Source organism: Parasteatoda tepidariorum, chromosome 8 (assembly GCF_982258835.1).
Source record: "Parasteatoda tepidariorum strain Cologne lab strain chromosome 8, Ptep-v5.0, whole genome shotgun sequence".
In the NCBI taxonomy this organism is placed as follows: domain Eukaryota; kingdom Metazoa; phylum Arthropoda; class Arachnida; order Araneae; family Theridiidae; genus Parasteatoda; species Parasteatoda tepidariorum.
Window position 1 is genome coordinate 27,803,690 of NC_141762.1, and position 20,098 is coordinate 27,823,787.

A 20,098-nucleotide genomic window follows, 5' to 3' on the forward strand; every position below is an offset into this window, starting at 1 on the left:
AACCAAAAAAATCCGCTTTCTTTTAATAATTCTTATAAAAGTGTGATTAATGGTGTAATATTATTTAATAGACATCAACTTAAATAATGTTTTTGTATGAAAAAATATGAATTTCTTAAACCCCATTTAATTTAAACTTTTCATCTCCAGCAAAAAAATGCTGATGGTTAAAGAAACAAACTTTACTGTTTAAATAAAGTTTGTTTCTTTAACCATCAGCATTTTTTTATTAATTTATTTTTTTAAATCATTTAATTCTCTTCTCTATTTTTGCAGCTCAAAATTATGTTAAAAAAAAATACTAAAATTTTTGCTGGTACTTTTTATTTAATTTTTTAACTTCTTAATCTTCGGAAATAGTCAGAATTGATAACATTTAAAATATTATTCAATATTTTTCATCCTGCCTTTAAAAAAATTATTTGACTTTCATTGTTGCATTTCGAATCTTCTGAATCGGTATTTATGAAATAAAACTTCGATAAAAATCTTGTTTATGATGTTTGATTATGAAAAAATTCATAATCAATAAAATTTCGCAGGTTCGAAAATTGTGTCTTGATGGGGGAAATAAAAACTATTTTAACAATTTCAAAATATTGCTTTAAGGCTTGAAAAAATATAAGTCAAAATACATAAGAGATTTTCCGATTTAAAATTTCAAATTACTATTCGTTATTGACGAAAATTAATAATGTTGGTATAAAGTATTTCAAGAAAAAAGAAGTCAAAATAAAAAAAATCTTGAGCAAGTAATTTTCAAAATTAAAAAAATTAATTTCTTTAATATTATCTTTTTCCAAGAATTCTGTTAACTTTCTCCTTTTCTTTCTTTTCTTTTTTTTTTTTTTTTTTTTCTTTTAAGAAAAGAAAAAGTTTTATAAATCCTCTTCTTTCCATTTTTCTCCACCCCCTTTATTTAAGATTATGAAATTTATTTAGACGTTTTCATTTTTACGTCTTATCATTTGAACAAAGAGCAACTTTTCTTTCTTTTTTAATTAATTGAGACGTTAGTTGGGGTTCGTTCAAAATATCGCTATTTTATAATTACAAAGAATTATATAATTACATCGTATTAATTGAATTAAGATTAAAATTATTTATTTTTCAACCGAAAAAATATTACTTGTTTAGTTTCTTTGCACTACGAACATTAATACAAACCAGGAAATATTTGTTAAGTTCTTTAATAACAAATTGTTGCTTATACAAAGAAAGATTGTCAATTAGAAGAAAAAAAAGAAGTTATTTATTTATTTAAAAAACTTTGCCTTATAAAAAAAAAAAAATGGTTACGTTTGAGAAATGTTAATTATTATATACAAATAAATATAGCCCGCTTGTGCTCTTTTATTTCTGTAGATAAAAAGAGTAATAATAGAAGGCAAATATTAAAAGAATGGATGAGCATTTTACTCATTTCATATTATAAAACAATAATTTTCATTAATAATATAATTTTTTAACTAATTGTAAGTGCAATAAAAAATTATTTATCACCAGAAAACTTAATATTAAAAAAACCTATAATAGTATGATATTTTTTAGAAAAAATGATGGATGATTTTTTTTAATGATAAAATTTTGAATATGTTTTACAAAGAATTGTTTTTTAAAGTACCTAATAATTTTGGAACGTACTTCTTTTTTATCCCAATGGTTGGTTACGGAGTTACGGGAAATAAAATTATAAATAATTTGGAAGAATTTTTTAAATCTTTAATTTTCAGGAATTGATTAATTTAAGGTGTTAACCTATGAAATTATAGTGAAATAATTTAGCGTAATATAAGAATTTGTATACTTGTGCTTAAAATATGTTAGGACATATATTTTGCAGTTATCAGATAGTTTTATTATTATTACTATTACTAGTATTATTTGTTACATAATTGAATGAAAGAAAACATTTAACTAAAGAATTACTTCAAGAAAACTAGCAACAAATACAAAAACAAAAGTAATATTTGATTACCTTGATTTTCATCGAATCTAGACTGTGTCTTATTAATTTTATATTTTCTAAATGGCGACTATTTGGAGAATGAAATAATTTGTTTAAAAAAATTATAATTATTACCTATGAGATACAGAAGGTTTATATTTTTTACTTCATCTTTTAAAAATACATTATGAGGTTAATTGTTAAGGAATACTAAGATCTGTATCAGAAAATAAGAAATTTAATGAGTTAAGTGAAAAGAAATTTGCAATGTTTACGACAATTATGATATTGTAATTTATTACATTTGATTTAAACTTGCCAAGTTTTTTCTTCCTCAAAAACTTCTGATTTTAAGGTTACAAATTTTAATCATCAGATATTTTTATTCTTAAACAATATTAAAAACCATTCAGAAGATTTTTTCCTTGCGACTAATTTTGTTCATGTACAATACCAAAATAAGAAAGCAAAACATCAACAACTCTTAACTTAAAATCAAATATCTATGATTATTAATGCTCATGACAATTTTTTTAAATTTTAAGTTGCAAAATTTATAACAACAAAAATTTAAACTTTACTATAAAAACTTCAGAGGAGGCCATACCGCGGAAGAAAATTTTCATTACAAATTCTCTTTCCCCTTCATTATACTAATTTAAAAGAAAGAAAAAGTAAGTTCAGTCAAACCTAGAGTTTGTGATGAAGTTTAAATTGCTAAAAATAATACTTCAAAATATTAAAATGTAAACAAATTATTAGAAGAGTTATTATTATTAGAAGAGCTAGGATTACCATTAGGTAATCCTAAGTTATCATCTCATAATTTATTTCCATTCATATATTTTAAAATTTTCTTTTCAGTATTTAAAACTTCATGGCTTACTCTAGGTTTGTCTGAACTCATTTTTTCTACGATTTAAATTTTAAATTAGAAATTAATTAGAGTAAGATAATTTGCAACGAAAATTTTCTTCCGTGGTATGGCGTCTTCTTAATCTGATTTCTCTAATTATCTAACATTATTTATACTTTTTTTAATTATTAACTTAAACTTTTGAGCAGTCAAAATATGTATGTATTCTTTTAATAAACCAAGTCCAGTTCTGTTTTCAACATTTTTTTTTCAGATTGGTAACCATAAATCTTAATGCTCATATCAATCTGATTAAAAGTGTTGATTGATGGAGTCATAAAAATTTAATAAATTTTTTGAATCTGAAAATTTATCCAAATTTTATCAGCAAAGTAATATTTTTTTAAATTATTTGGTGTTTTTCATACGTGTAACTATTTTTGGTAGTTTCATTATCTGCATAAAATAATTTTTTATTTAAATTATTCGAGCAAAATAAATGGAAAAAAGAAGAAAAAAATTTCATTGTTTTCTATGTGACTTTGCTTCAGCTTGAAGTTTGTTTAAAACAAAAAATACAGAAGACCAGTAAATAAAAAGAGAGAGAGCCTCGTAGTAACTTTTGATCTAGTGATTTCACACAAAATTTCAATTCAATATTTGGAGCTTCAAACTTAAAGATTTAAATATTTCTAATTAATTTGTGCTGTGATATTTAAAGTAATGAATAAGACACAAAAAACATATTTTCTCAGAATAGAACATTTCTTTGACAGATTAAATTATGAGGGATAGCTGCAATCTGAAAAAATTTGTATTGAAGTTAAAATTCTTTACAGTTAATTTTACTTTTATTTTGTTATATCTCAGAAATATTTTTAAAAAATTACAAATAGTTAAAACCTGATTTAATAAAAAAATTATTTCTTTTCTCACCATTTACTTTATTATTGTTTCAAAAATGTGTAAAATTAAACACAAATATTCATATCATTTAATATTAATGATTTTATATGAAAAATTCAATAAATTCATACAAAATGGCCCACATAGTTTCTGTAAAACGTAATTTTAAAAAAGTCATAATTTTAAATTTAATTTTTCTCAAAACCATTTCAAATGATTTTTGTGCTCATTTACTAAAAATTAACTTTTTTATTTAAAAAATTCTAAAATAAAAATTTTTATCTAAAAATTAACTCTGTAAGAAAGGATCAAGAAATATTAATGAAAAATAAATAGGAAAATTTTAAAAAGAAAGAAAAGCTATTTTTGATCAAAAGAAAGCAGTAAAAGTAAACGAAATGTTTTTTCCAACTAAAACAAAAGGACAAATAGTGAAATGATTTTAGATTAATGAGTCTATTTTATTGGGTTAGGCTAGAAAAAATAATTTAATTCAAAACTTGTAAAAGCAGAACCGTGAAAAAGACCATTCGAACCATATAAATAAATCGACTCAAGAGTTATGCATAGTGTTGTTGTTGACGTATGCCTGTTTAGGCAGAGAGGGTGCAATTGTTCTTGTTTTCTAAAAAATTAATATGCCAGATCATACAGCAATCTCTTTGGTACTACTAAAAATCAAAAAAAATATTAAAAAAATTTTAATTACAGAAATTACTAAAATAAAATAGACATATAATATATTTTATTCTTACAAATTTTGGATACAATTAACTTACAAGATATATAACAAAATTTTGAATAAAGCACACATATCAAGTTCCAGAATACTATTGAACATAATTAGATGTTGCAAACATAATCTCATTCCTTAGTGACTTCAGACAAAGAAAGATCAATTGCTTCTTTGTGCTTTTCAATTAAATGTAACATCTGAAAGGTTAATAACCATAAAATATTAAATATGAGTTCATATAAAAGGAATATTTCAGTTTTAATAGTAAAACTTAAATCACAAAAAAAACTTCATTTGGAGTGGAAAGAAAGTCTTTAAAAGGCAGCTGAAAGGGAGATTAAAGGAGAATAAAAAACTAAAAGTTCAAATTTAGGAGTCAAATAAAAAAGAGAAACTAAGACATTAAAAGAACTTGGTACACAATCATTAAACATTTTTTAGGATACAAAAATTTTAAAAATAAATATTAAGAAAAAACTTTACACTTTATAAAGTTTCTTGATCAACTTTAAAGGGAAAAAATGTTGATTAGAATGGGTTTTTTTATTTATTTATTTAAAAAACTATACAAATAAGGGATAAAATTAGGTATACACATTAACATAGTTAAATTTAATGACAAAATATGCTTAAAGAAAGAGTCATTAAAATTCTAGAGATTGATTCATTATACAAAATTTTGTTTAAAAGTGTTTAATAAGGATTTGTATTAAGTTAACTGAAAGCAAAATATTTTTTTTTTAAACAGTGCACAAGAATAATGAGTTGATTTACCTGCTTTTGAATAGCTAATCCTCTTAAAACTTGTTGCCAAACTGTAACCATATCAATCTTCTTTTCATCTAGATCTATGAATTCAGCCACATCTTCAGGTTTCGTAGTTGGTAGTGGAACTTCTTCCCGTTGAAAATCTTCATGATAAACCTTAGGGGGAACTTTTGTCCTCTTCTTAGCTAAAAATAAAAAATTCATTTATAATAAACAGTAAAAACTATAGAATTAACAGAAATATATCGAAGAAGTTCAAATAAATTTTAACAAAAGAATTTTGCAAAATGACTATGCTATAAAAAAATAAACCTTACAACTTACACAATTTCTCTGATATAGTGATAATTAGTTGCACAATTTTGCAGTAACTTGGTATTAGTTTTATTAACTGTTAGATTTAAATTAAACCAGAGATAATATTGTGGTTAAGATCAAAAATAAGTTATATCGAAACATTAATAAATCAAATTAAAGTATATCATCCAATGGTGTCAAATTCTTCTCTCATTGGTAGTCTTTTGAAAATACAAATTATACCAATTTTTAAATGAATTAAAGAGTTTTCTGTGAATATTTATTTTAAATCATCCACTTCAGTTACTCAGTTTTGTTATTTATTATGGTGAATTGTTTCATTATATCCTATAATGCATTATTTAATCACCAGTTATATTCATCTATTTGACATCAATTAACAAAACAATATTTTTTTATTGAATAAATTCTGATTTCTTAGAAATGCGATATCATTAGCATGTTTTTCTTGATGTGCAATCACATCTGCTTTTATTAAAAATAGTCTTTTAATAAAAAAATAAAATAAAAGGAGAAGATTGTTTATTAATTTAAGCATATAATTATTTGTTAATAAAAGCAGGCGATTATTTTATAAAGATAGTAGTTTTTTTTTTTATTGATTCTGTTTTTCTGATTCCACTGCGTTTTTTTTTTTTTTTTTAAGGATAAATTTAGTACTCAATAAATTAATTCTTTTCATTCATAAATTTTATCATTAATTTCTTTTTTAATTCCCTTCATCTTATAATATCCTGTCTCTTCAAGGTTTTAATACTTATGTTAGTGCCTTTTTTTAAATATCATTTCCGTTCCATAATTTTCAAGTTGTTTTTATTTAGATTAACAAGTTTTCTTTTCATCCTCCCCCCCCCCAGTATAATTAGGTATGAAATATATTGCGCTTTTTTATTATTAGTTTTGTTTTATATTAGTTAATTTGGGGATTTCAAGTATTATCAAAAAATAAATATCAAATTTTGTATTTTTTAAACTTGTTTTTCTTGTCTAAATTTGCAAATGTTTTTATCCTTTTAAATGTTATTTTTCAACCATTTTTTTTTAAAATTTAGGAGATCTTTTCGTTTTTTCCCCGTTTTTAAATATGTTTAACTTTTTCCTTGTAATTTGGGTTTGATAAAACATTGATTAACGGCACTTTTGGTCGATCTAGAAAACCGGAAAATTCAGACATCCGGGATAGCGATGGTCCCGAGCATCCTGGTTAATTGGTTCTCTACTGTATATATATACACATATAAAGTGTATTAGTAAGAAAATTTTACAAAGAGTAAGGTTCAAATATTTTGCCTATTAGGTATAACTTCAATATTTTTACACTATATATAATTACAACTATCAATTGTCATTTAAAATGCATTGTATTGATATGGTAAAAAGTAGGTAATAAATCTTGCTTTAACCAAGAACTTCAATGTGTTAATAATTAATATTTATCAACAAAATGTCATTATAGAAATCATTCATCAACAAATCTTTTTTTAACCTATTGTACAAGTGGAATTTTTATCAAGAAACTGCCTTAAAATGCTTTCAATAAATTGCATGCCAAATACAATAATTTTGTCACTTTAAAAAGCCGCACACTAATAAACAAAAGGTTATAATAAATTTTCAAAAGCATAACTTGTGTTTGAAATTCATAAATTACTGGAATTAAAATAAGTAGAATTAATAAATCACCTAAATAGTTTTGGTAAGCTTCTTCAGATAATGACTCTCTTTGTGTTTTCCTGGTTAACCTAGTAAGAGGCACTTTGTTCTTCAATACAGTTTGCTTTTTCTCCAGCCAGTCTTTAATTGTTAACAGATCTAAGTGTGAAAATTAATACCTATTAATGTACTACATACATAGAATAATATTTAAATTTATAATTAATAATTATTCACTAATTTAACTTATCTTTCATTGATTTTTCTTAGCCTAAAAACCGCAAGGGATCTTACATTTGAGTAGATTCTGAATTACTAAAACACCATTGTCGGGAGCAGGAGTGTATACCCTCTTCAATAATTAGAAATCACTTTAAGTCCTCCTCAATACCTCAGACAAACTAAGAAATTTTCCTGAGTCATCATCTATTTAAACTCGTTAAAAGTAAAATGAAAAAGAAATTCATCTTTTTGCAAATGTTATGAAAATTTAAAAAGTACTTTCTGTTACGTGTCAAATTCAGAAATCTAGAATGCTGTGTATTTCAATTCTGTAACCCTCAAAAATTAAACATCTGCAATGCACATGTAATAGAAAAAAGTGAAATCTGACTACAGCCTTCAGCATAGAAAATCAAACCCCTGAAGTCAGGGAAGGTAAAGACTCTACGCACCAAAAGAATTAAGCGGCCATACCCTTCTTAGATAATTGTTTTCATTAATTGTCTTTGCTGTTTGTCTTGAGTTTATATGTTTTTTTTTCTGCTGTAAAATCAAAACTTAAAAATTATTAAAATAAGTTATGATTTAATAGAAAACATTTGTATGTGTTCTTCCTACATCTTTAAAAACACCATAAAATGAAATATTTTTAAGCAAAAAATTTTATACAAACCTTGAAAATTGGAGAGAGAGAAATTGTTCTGTAAGTAATCCATGTTCTCTTCAGTTAAAATATAATTCTTAACATTGACAAAAGGATCTTCGACATTTTCAGATTCAGTATAGATTTTAGTAGAGTCACCTTCCATATTCTGTAGATGATGTTCAATAGCATTTATTTCTATAATAGGGACACATATTTTAAGAACAAGATAAAATTATAATTTTTAATCTTTAGGCAAAAAATTAATTTAAGACAGATTATTCTAGTTTTGATAATCTAGACATATAATTTCAAAACTACTTTAGTTCATTATTAGAAATTTTTACAAAACTAGAGAATCAAAAAAACATTTTCATTTTCAATTAGAGAATCCATAAGAATAAAGTTAACTTCATCAAAACAAACATCTCTTATCAAAGTAAAAAAAAAACTGTTTTATATCAAATTAAAAGAAGATTAAATATTCAGTGTTACAGATTTTGTAGACGTCTTTCTCTCATTACTGTTTTCAGAAAACCTGATTTGTTGACGGAGAAAAAAGTATGAAGGAAATATATAATCATTAGCTTTTGATCAGCTGGCTTAATAAGAGAAAACAGTATGATCTATAGAATGGTGAATCAATTGATAAAATATGTAGAAAATTTAATAGAGGAAAATTAAGAAAGTTATTCATTTATTTTTTTAATAACGTGGTGTATGAATATTTTACTTTAGGAATGTGTAATTTTTGATAAGCATTTTCATTTTATTTACGAAAAAAGGAGAGTTCAGTTTTACTCTTCAATAACCAAAGTAAAAGATTGAAAAGTTTTAATTGGTGATTGCACATTTTCAAGAAAAACTATTGTACAAGTTTTACATTGAAATATTGTAAGGAAAATAAAAGTAGTTAATTGCAGCATAATGAAATAATTTAGAACTCAATATACCAAACCTCAAATCAGTACTCCATACAGAAAAATTCAATACTTTTATTAAATTATAGCAATTTTTTAAATTACTGTAATTTTCAAAAAAAAAAAACACGATATATTCAATAAAAAAAATTTTAAACAATTTATTTAAGTAAAATTTTCAATATTTATAAAAACAATTATTTTTGGGTTTAGTAAAGTATACAATATGCTACCCCTGTTTTCACAGCTGTACCTATTTTACAGTACTGACAAATTATACCTTTTCTAAGCTTTCCTTCTAACTTGTCGTGCTTTTTTTTCATCTCTTCCTTTTTACGATTCCACATATTTTTTAAAATATATCCTCGCTTTTCAGATCTTTGACTCAATTCATTCATCAGGGAAGACTTAATTTCTTCCAGTTTCTTTAGTTGCATTTCATTTTCGATCTGAAAATGCATATATACATTTACATAAAAAGTTTTTGGAAACTGAATAAAATAAAACAAAAACTTAATACTCAGTTATTAAATAAAATAACAAAAATAATTAACAACTTATAAATTTAACCATTCTTTCTATGATCTTGATAGCTTAATTGTAATTTCTAAAATTCAATTTCAATGCAAAGAAGTTTTAGATTCAAAAGCAAATCCACAAAACTAAGAAATAGCTAATAGTAATTAGTTTTTTGTTTATATTATCACTACAAAAATGTGTTAATCATAATGCGATAATTATTATTGATTTTACTCATTAATCAATGACATCATTGTGTTAAAATTTTCAGTTACAAGAATTTTATAGCATTAAATAAACTTAAAATCTATAAATTCCTAAAAAAAAGGATGATGCAACATAATTCGCTGATATACCCCTGCATATAAAAAGATTTCACGGCAGTTTTGCTTTTAAATGTTATTTCTGGAAGTATATTGTCGCACATATTCTGTAATGAACCTATCATCGAAAGATAGAAGTAAAATTACAAACGAAACTGATTCTAAATATCTGTTTTAAATACAAAACTTAAGTTAATAACTCATTACTGTCTGATGCAATAAGCATTCACAAGATAAAGCCACTTAATTGGAAGCAGTTCTAAAAGTAAAGATTGCTAATGGTCATGCAGAAGAATCACATAACTAAATCTAGAACTAAACATTACAGCTTGAGGATTCACTAGAGGCTTTATAAAACATTTTATAGAAAAAAAAACATAATAATAAAGTAAATAAAGCAAAATTTTTATTTGTGTCTACACTGCAAAAAAGTAGCAAGAGTTTTGTTTATGATTTTATTAAGTGCTTAGGCAGTGATACTATTACCAAAGTGCATTTTATGAAAATAGAAAACATCATACAGCAACTTTATAGTTCCAATTTGTTTTAATCTGATCTTTCAAAATTTCCTTTCTTTTTAAGAAAGCCTTTTCACTATCGTCTCCTTCTAAAGTTTGAGTTAATTTATTATTTTCCCGAGTCTGAATAATGAAATCAACTTCTAATTTTGTAGCTGGAAGACCATTACCTGAGGAGGAAAAGCTATATTAATACTATTATATTTATTGGAATTTTAAGAGTATCATGGATTTGATAACTCTTTATGCGAACATCACATCCAATGTAATGAATGCCAGTAAAATAAAGAGCAAATTACATTGAATAAATTTTGATCGAATTATTGAATATCTTAAAATAAAGTGCAACCTAACTGTCCTGAGTGACTAACTTTAAATATGCAAATAAGAGCATATTATAATTTAAGTATGATATTATATTAATTGAACATAAAGACATATTTTCTATTTAAAAAAAAATTGGTTTTAAAAAAATGGATTTCTAGCCCTCAAAATCTGAGGAGCAACTAAAAATAGGAAAATATAGTAAGAAAACCAGATGAAAGCTTGATAACCTTAATTTTGTTTTAACATTTTGGATTTTATGAGTTTTTAAAACTCTTATTTTTTTAATATGTTCAATAAATAACATATAAATTTGGTTTTATAAAAAATTATATAATTTAACAAAATGTAAAATTGCATCTCTTACAACTAAAGATTTTTTAACCATTATTAAATTAACAATGAAAAATAATAAATAACTATAAAAATTTATTTTCTTATACCATCATTTTTTGGCGAAAGACATTTATAGATAGATGCAAAAATTATCCAATTAGTTACAGAGATGCGGTAGAAAACACAAAAAATAAACATATTATAAGACTTACATTTTCGCCCAACCACTTTATTTATCCAGTATTAGAACTTAGAAGGATATAAAATAAGCTTAAAATTAATATCTAGTTTTAAACAGTTGTCTCAAATAAAATATTGACTTAAAATGGTGTTGAAAAGTATGAAAGAGGAGTATTCGTTACACCTAATATATAACTTAATTACGCATAAAAAAAGAGCTAATCTTTAAAAAAAAAAATTAACAAATACTAACTAAACATGCATTAATTTAGTAAATTAACTAATTAGCAAGCAATAAATAAACATTAAAAAAAGGAATGCAATGACAAATTTTTGTTAAAAAAATTTGTGCAAAATATACAGGGTTCCCACTCTATGATGAGATTGAAATTCAAGGACTTTCCAGGACTTTTCAAGGACCTCAACAAAATTTTCAAAGACCTTAATCTAAGACCAATTTTAAAAAATATTCTCTTCTATTTCACTAGAAGCAACAATGCTTGTTGTGGCAAAAATTAATTTCAAATATAATACCTAAATGCCTTGCCTATATAGAGAGAAGAGAGTATATGTATTATGGACTAAAATTTATATTTTTTTAAAAACAACCCTACTGGTTTTGCATATTAATTCACAAAATCATTTTCAGCACAATCTATAACTAATGGTAATGAGGTGTTAATGGTGAAATCCTTTAATCCTGTGTATTTCCATGTGAAGGTTGCATGAAAGACAGAGCTAAATCTTAGGTATTCCATATTCCATGACTATTCCATAACCCCCTCCTCTCCTCTATTAAACATCGTTTCTGAAATTATTCATCCATAATTTACACAACCTTCTCTAAATGTTATGCAGCAACAATTCTTTCCGAAAATAAAAATTAGAAGGAACATATCCCATTTTCACCATGCTTTAAAGCATTATTCGTTATGTGTAATCCACAATTGCCAATGAATATGACCTGGTGGGAATATTTCTCTTTTAATTCACACTGAAGCTTCTAATAGAATTTCCAATTGACATAGGGTCCATCCATGGATAATTGAAGTATTTTAGAGAGCTTTTAATCATCATCCATGCATTTGTAAAAAGAGGACAAAATATTTTCTGCAGTTCCATGACCCATAAATTGGGAGGTAAGATACTTAGTGCAATTCTTACCATAATGTCCATTCTTTACCATAATGTCCATCTGCTTAGATTGTAGAGACTGAAACGTCTCATCAAAGAGTACAGTGTAGCAATCAACATTCTTCAGCTCATTTATAAGAATCCCTTTGAAGTATAGTGCCAATCCAAAGGAGCCCAAATAGGCTCACTTTGTGGCACTACAAAAAAATTGTCTCGCTATAGAGCTATCAGCAAACATTTTGGAGAATAATTTACTAATCCCTTCACAGGAGTTACATGAATAATTACTAGTGATGCACTTCAGACTCCAGAGAATTTCAGCCTCAAGCACATTCCTTTTGACCAGATAAGAAGACAATGTTACCTCGGCCACTAAAGTTTCTGTTTCACATGGGGCACACGATGTTGAAGGAGTATTTACACCAGATGAATTAGATGTTGATGTCTTTGGAAAAAGAGAACTCATGGCATGAGACTGCTTTTTTGTTTTACCTTTCTTTCATGTGTGATTTCAGAGCAGATTCTTCCATTTTCGCGATATCGATCTCCTTCATGTATAATCGGTACTTGGCTCTGAACTTCTTTTCGGGCATCGATAAAATCCATTCTTTATAAGCTTGATTATCCATCCATTGGGGATTAAAATAGCACTTCCCAGGCATAACTAGTCTAAACTACATAACACAAATACGAAGTCGTGCCTTTGCGAATACGCTTTACAATAAAGTTTTGAAATGACGCAAACGTAAGGACAAGTGCGGATGGTAAAACGGCAAATTTATTGAAAACTACAAGGTACATATTGTTACGAAATTCGAGAGTATTCCAGTTTTGATAAGAAAAAAGATCTAAGCATATGCGACAGAAGATGAAGTGGTGTCTCGCCCCGAACGCATTGATTGTCTGCTGTGCTCCGCGCGCTTGGCAGACACCAAGACGCTAGGTCCGGTTAGAAACGGTGGCGTTAAAAACCACGTGAGAGAGCTCGGGAACAAAACAGAAAGAACGAGAAAGATCTGCGGGTGTTTTATAAAAAGGGCCGCCGGCAGTATTGGACAAATTCAAGGACCTATCAAGTTTTTCAAGGACCTAAGACGTTTCTCAAGCACTTTCAAGGACCTAAATTTAGCAAAAAAAAATTCAAGGACTTTCAAGGACTCTCAAGGACCGTGGGAACCCTGATATAAGATACCGTGAGATATTTAGCTCAAATTTTCTTATCGGTATCTTAAATTTAGCTCAATATTTGAGCTAAATATAAGATACTGATAACATACCTAATATATAACTTAATTGCGCATAAAAAAAAATCTCATCTTGAAGAAGAAAAAAAAGAGACAATACTAACTAAATATTCATTAATTTATTAAATTAACTAATTAGCAAGCAATAAATAAACACTAAAAAAAAGGAATGCAATGAAAAAAAAATTTAAAAAATTTTGAGCGATGAGATATTTAGCTCAAATTTTCTTATCGGTATCTTATAATCTTATATTTAGCTCAATATTTGAGCTAAATATAAGATGCTGATAAGATACCTAATATATAACTTAATTGAGCATAAAAACAATCTCATCTTGAAAAGAAAAAAAAGAGACAATACTAACTAAAACTAAACATTCATTAATTTATTAAGTTAACTAATTAGCAAGCAATAAATAAACATTAAAAAAACGAATGCAATGACAAATTTTTTTTTAAAAAAATTGAGTTAAATATAAGATACCGTAAGAAAACTCCTTTAAAGAAAGTACTTCAGGTACTTTATTAACTTTAATTATCTTGTAAGGAGGGTCCCATGGATCAGTCTGAGCCTCACTCTCTCTGTAATCTGTTTGAGTTTCTTTGCTTTCAAATTTGGATGTTTCTTCAGCATATTCAATGTTCCCACAGGCTTCCCAGACATGCGTTTCATCTTCTGAATCAGTTATTACATCTCCAGGGTTAAATAATGTTTTAACCGGCCTATAATGAAAAGTGTATGCTAGTTATTAATTACTTGGTACTTGAAATTTGAAAAAACTAAAACTATAAATTCCATTATCATGAACCTAGAGAGAAAGAAAATAACATTATGTAATTATAACACTATAACAAATAAGTGAGATAAAGTAGAATAGTATACTAAGCTTCTGGGTAGCTATTTATCAAAGCTCTAGACTGGGTTTTGAATACCACAATTAAAGCCGAAAAGAGAGGTATAAGATGGGACTTCAATAGTTGCCTTAAGAATAAAAAGTTTGCTGACGAGGAGGATGTAGAGCAGAGATTGTGGCCTTTTGCACCCTGCAGACATAAAGAGCTTCAAGACGAAAATATTAAACATAAAAGAGAGCCGCGGTTCCAAATTTTTTTTGGCTACAAAACCCTAAATTATTGTCTTTTGATTGATGTAACTCCAAACCCTTTTATAAAAAAAAATATTTGTATCAATTGTGTAGATATGAACCAAATTAATAAATTATAGATTTTAAATTAATAAATTTTTTTTAATCATTTTATGAATGTTAGTCTTAAAATTAGGTTACATGTCAAACAGTTTAATTCACAGGTCTGACTTAATTTAGTATAGCTCAGAATTTAAAAATAAATATACCTAATTTTAAACAACACCACAATGCACATACATAATATATATTTAAAAAAAAGCTTTAACAACAACCAAGCAGTGGCAAAAGAAAAACAAAACAGAAAATCTCAAAAGGGGGCAAATTCATAGGGTATATTTATAGTAACCATAAGACAAGTATTACATATGCTACCCTACAATAACGGAAGAAACACTTTCAACTTTTGACATTTTTTCCAAACTTCTCAAGCAATACTTCTAGAATAATTTTGAAGCTTTAGAGGTTTATAGGTCATGCAATTTTTCATATTAATCAATTTAATTTAAAGCTATAAGAAGTTTAAGGGACTGACAATAAATCCCAAACGAAAAAGAGTGCGTTTTGAACATCTTAAACCAGAAAATATAGCAATAAACTTGTATTGATTACTTTGATTATTATATGCAATGACTGCATAAAATTACATAAACTTAGATATATAGTAATTTTTGTAAAAAGCTTATTTTCTTACTATAACTGCAAACATTTGCAGTAAAATTAAACAAAATGTTTGAAAAATAACAAAAATATGATTTTAAAGTTTGAAAAAAATTTACAAGATGTGAGTAGTTTAAGTAGTCCTTTCACACTTTGTGTGTGTGCAGAAGATATTTAAAAAAATCTTTTTTATAATCTTGTTGTGAACTTTAAAAAAAAATCTTATTTAAATATCTGGAAAATTTAAAAAATTTTTCCCAAAATATGCATATAATTATACATATAATTATATAATATAATTTTCCCAAAATTCCATAATAAAAATGTAGCTTTTGTAAATTTTGAAAGGAAGCTTAGAATGGTAAAACGTTTTTCACAAAGGTGGTTTCAGGTTTTAAACAAGATTTATTAAAAATGACACCAGTATTATGGATCATTCCCTATTAATGCATGTTTTATTTTACACATTTTCTTTCTTTATACTATCACATTTTGTCGTCCAGACACTTATTTTATACCATGATTTGTTATATTAATTTTTGTTTCATAATACAAATGATATTTTCAGAAAACCCATTACTCAGAGTTTTTAAGCAAAAATGCACAAAAACTTCTTAGAAAATTGCTAGAAACTTTTATATTTTCAAGCTGTTCAAATCGAACTTTTTTCCTAACTTAAAGTACATTCACAACAAAAATATTTTTAAAAAAATTCTAAATGTTTTCTGGACATGCGTAGTAGGAAAAGATAACTTTACATGCTCATATCTAATGAAATAAAATTTTTAAAAAATTTTGGTTAATTTTATTGAATATTTTCACAGTTATAGTAAGAAAACGTAGGACCCAAAAAAAAGGTGTTTTTTTAAGAAAAATGTCCATATATCTATTAATATTTAAGATAGGTTAAGGAAATTCTATGCGATCACTGCATATAACAATACAAATTCCAGCTTATTGATATAGTTTCTAGTTTAGGGTGTTCAAAAACATTCTTTTTTGTGCATAATTTTTTGTCAGTTCCTAAAACCTCTAAAAGCTTTAAGCTTTATAGATAAGTATGAGAAATCACATGACCTAAACAACTCTTTAGTTATCAGTGTTTTCACTACAGCGCGAGAACGCGAGAATCTCGCATATTTTTTTCTTTTCTCGCATTAAAAAATTATTACTGCGAGAAATTCGCGCATTCTATAAATCAATTTCAAATTTCGCGAATTTCTCGCATTTTGGAAGAAGCTTCGAATTACGCTATTTAGAATAAAATCCGTTTCACTTTTCTTCCTGGATCTCTCATTATTTTCACCATTTGCTCCGTTATCTAGCTTCCCTATTTACCAGTATTGTTCAGAACCTTTTCGAACAACAGAACACAACCGAACCACGGAACCCCTTTCAAAACACATTTCTCTGCAACCACGTTTTTACCGTAGGTTAGGTTTCTTCATGTAAGACGTTCAAATTTTTTATGCACTAATGTAAGATGGACAAATACCTAGTAAAGGCAAAATCATCTATGATGATGCAGCAAGAATATTCAATGCTTTAAAAAATAGAAGACATTAAAAATGTATTATAAAAAAAGAAATGATTTTTTTTTCCATGTCTATTTGTGTTTTTTAAGTTTTTTGAAATCTCACTTAACTTTCTGAAATCTCACCCTGTTTTTGAGAAAGGGTGAGAAATTCTCACCCATTTTTTTTTCTATGATGAAAACACTGGTTATAAAACATTTTCCTAATTATTAAGAATTTCGAAAAAAAAGTCTAAAACTGAAAGTGTCTCTTCCATTATTGTATAGTGAATAAACATAAAAATTTTAATTTTTTGCAAGTACAAAAACTCTTTGGTGTTTTAGCAATGACAGTTGGTGCAAAGCCTACCCATACAAAAATATCCCCTATTATAGCTTGTCAGGGGTTGAGATACGAGTTTTACTTTTCGAGGTTGTCCCATTTTCAAATGCATTTATTAATTTCTCACTTCCAGCAGTCAGCAAGATGCCAAAATGTATCAGCAAAATGTATGTGTGTATTGATAAAGAAATCTTTCCTATAACTTATAACCAACAAAGAACAAATTTAAAATTTGTTATTCTCTCACCTATGACAGTATTTAAGCAGATTCGAAGAAATTTCATAACTCTCTCTTTTGCTTCCTAAATATGAAAAACTGAAGAAGAAAAAAAAATTATAGAACAACAATTAATATTTAGACAATAATTTATATGTTAAATTAAATAAGATAAGTTCAAAAATGAAAAATATTTTCCAGGTGACAACACAAAATTTTTCATGAACAACTTTTTAAAAGTAAAAAATCAAAAATATCAGAGCTTTTATTATCCTTATGACAAAGCAAGGGTTTAATTTAGTTAGTGCAATGCATTATTTTACATAAGTAAAAGAGAATATTAATATTAAAATAAAAAATACATATTTTAAACTTCTTTTTCCTTCATTACAGCCTATAAAAATAAAATTTCAACTTTTATTTTATAAAATATAGTGCAAAAAAATCTCAGTTTAAAAAAATCTCATAGTTCGAAAAAAAAAACTTGTTTCTATCACTTGTGATTTAAATTCAATCATTAAATATAAAATTAAAATTTATTAGTTTAGCTGTCTAATTTTTTACATGTCAACTCATAAAAATAAATGTTAGTTTTTAATACATAAAAAATATAAATACAACAGCATAAAAATCTTTACTTAAAAAAAAGCAATCAAACCCAGAAATTTTTTCTTGCACGATATTGCTCATAGTTTGAAAATTATCAAATATAGAACTGAAAGCTTATTAGTTTAGTTTAATCATCTAATTTGTGTTAAGTCACCTTTAAAAAGAATAAAGGGTCAATTTTTAAAAACATAAAATATACATCTTTGTTACAATAAAAATATTACAAACCCTGAAATTTCATATTCTATGCTATTAATCATAGTTTGAATACAATAGATCAGTTCTCTGACTTAAAATTTTTGAGTTTGCTCCTAAGTGATTTGAGAATACCATTCAAAAACAGACAAATAAGTTTACTAATCAGTTTTAATCTTAAAAAAAAGAGTTGAGATATTCTATCTTTCCCTTTTTGTTACAAATGAACAATTATGTATTGAATTATAATGTTTTAAAAACTGACTTTTCACTTTAATAAAAAATATTTTCTAACACTGCACTGACAGTATTTTTTGTTGAAACTTTTTCATTAAAATAAAAATTCATTGAAAAATGCATTTAGAAATTGAGAATATGATTGGTGCATTTTAAATAGAACAATCAAACCAGATTCAGTAAATATGTTCCGTAAGTATCGAATAATTGTGAATAGTAATTTATTATTCTTTAAGATGTTAACTTCTTCCATTGTAGTTAGTTTTTTTGATAGAATTATTTAAAATATTGATGAAAGAATTATTATTAAAATAAGAATAATGATGTCACATGTAAATTATTAACTGGCTCAGTTGAAAAGGCGACAGTCATACAAATGTTTACTTTTCAAATATTGGAAGAATTTGGAATGAGCTCTAAAAGCTCCATGTTGTACACTAAACAAATTAATAAATATTGAATTAAAAACTTATTACCATATATCCGGGTGAATAAGTAGACTTTTCAATTCTCTAAAATTTCACAAAAATCAGGGGGTCTACTTCTACACTGGTAATAAAATCGGACATTCGTTGATTGTGAATTATCGATGCAGTATAAACAAAGAGATTCATAACTGAGTATCAATTTACTCCTTTCAAAAACTATATTCTATATGTTGACTGCAAGTAATTTTGTATTTTCTTTCATAATATGTTTCTCACATTTAAAGGGGTTTTTTTTCGAAATAATACTTTAAATTACGTTCAGGAAAAAAAATGAAGAAAAACAAACGTTATGATAATTTGTTCAAGAGTATTTAAAACATACAATAAAGCAACAACATCTGCTTCAAATAACACCCTGGATTCTATTCCATGCTTATCTGCAGAGTTCAACAAAAATCATCTTTACCCCATCCCCTTTTTGGAAGATTTTAAAATACCATTTGAATTACCATTTTGCTACGCGTCTAGTATTTTTTGACACGCGAATTATACAGGACCAGACTAAAATTGCCAGTTTTTGATGCGAAATATTCTTAACTTGGAACAATTTTGTAGACATCCCTTTACGGAAATTATCCCTTATTTTCTTCAAACTTTAGAAATTTACATACTAAGTTGTTGTTTTTTTTTCAATGATCGAATTATGCTCTCAACATACCAGTAATTTCGGTATTTCGTAATCAAAAATAGGGGGTCGACTTATACACCGGTGTATACGGTAGTTTAGTTGTGTAATTTGCCTCGTAAAGTGTCAAATTTTAATAGATATAAAACATAGATACAGTATAATATCTTTACTTAAAAAGAAATTAATCAAACCCAGAAATTTCTTCTTCCATGCTTTTACTCGTAGTTACAATATAATCGGTCGTATTTCATTTCGAAGTTTCTGAAATACATCTTAAGTTATAAGTTCAGAATTACCAAAGACTATTAGTGAACTAAAGGCAAGAATATTTTTAAAACAAAACACAAAACGGAAAACTTCGGTTTAACCGGGGCAATGTTGCCACGCATTGTTTAAATAAAGCTTAAATTATTTTAGTAATTCTCACTGCATAAGAATTTGGAAATGCGAAAGAGAACTTGATTGGTGAATTTACCTTAACTGGTGTTGTTTCATGTTCTCTAGCTTTGGCTACG

The 20,098-nt window shown here is 26.1% G+C and overlaps 1 protein-coding gene across 2 annotated transcripts; it reads right to left on the reverse strand.

Annotated features, from left to right (window-relative positions):
• Positions 1–4,438: 4,438 nt before the first annotated feature.
• LOC107454573 (cilia- and flagella-associated protein 91) lies at positions 4,439–20,006 on the reverse strand. 2 transcript variants are annotated; one of them, XM_043040136.3, is made up of 9 exons: positions 19,775–20,006; positions 17,457–17,525; positions 14,033–14,271; positions 10,334–10,500; positions 9,251–9,419; positions 8,081–8,248; positions 7,216–7,344; positions 5,221–5,399; positions 4,439–4,643 (listed from the first exon to the last, which is right to left on the reverse strand). In XM_043040136.3, the coding sequence occupies exons 1-9, from the start codon at positions 19,792–19,794 to the stop codon at positions 4,575–4,577; spliced, it is 1,209 nt and encodes a 402-aa protein (XP_042896070.2). In that variant the 5' UTR covers positions 19,795–20,006; the 3' UTR covers positions 4,439–4,574. The 2 variants fall into 2 exon arrangements, with proteins under 2 accessions (XP_042896070.2, XP_042896071.2); XM_043040137.3 differs by lacking the exon at positions 10,334–10,500 and having other exon boundaries at positions 14,079–14,271; positions 19,775–19,956.
• Positions 20,007–20,098: the final 92 nt, after the last annotated feature.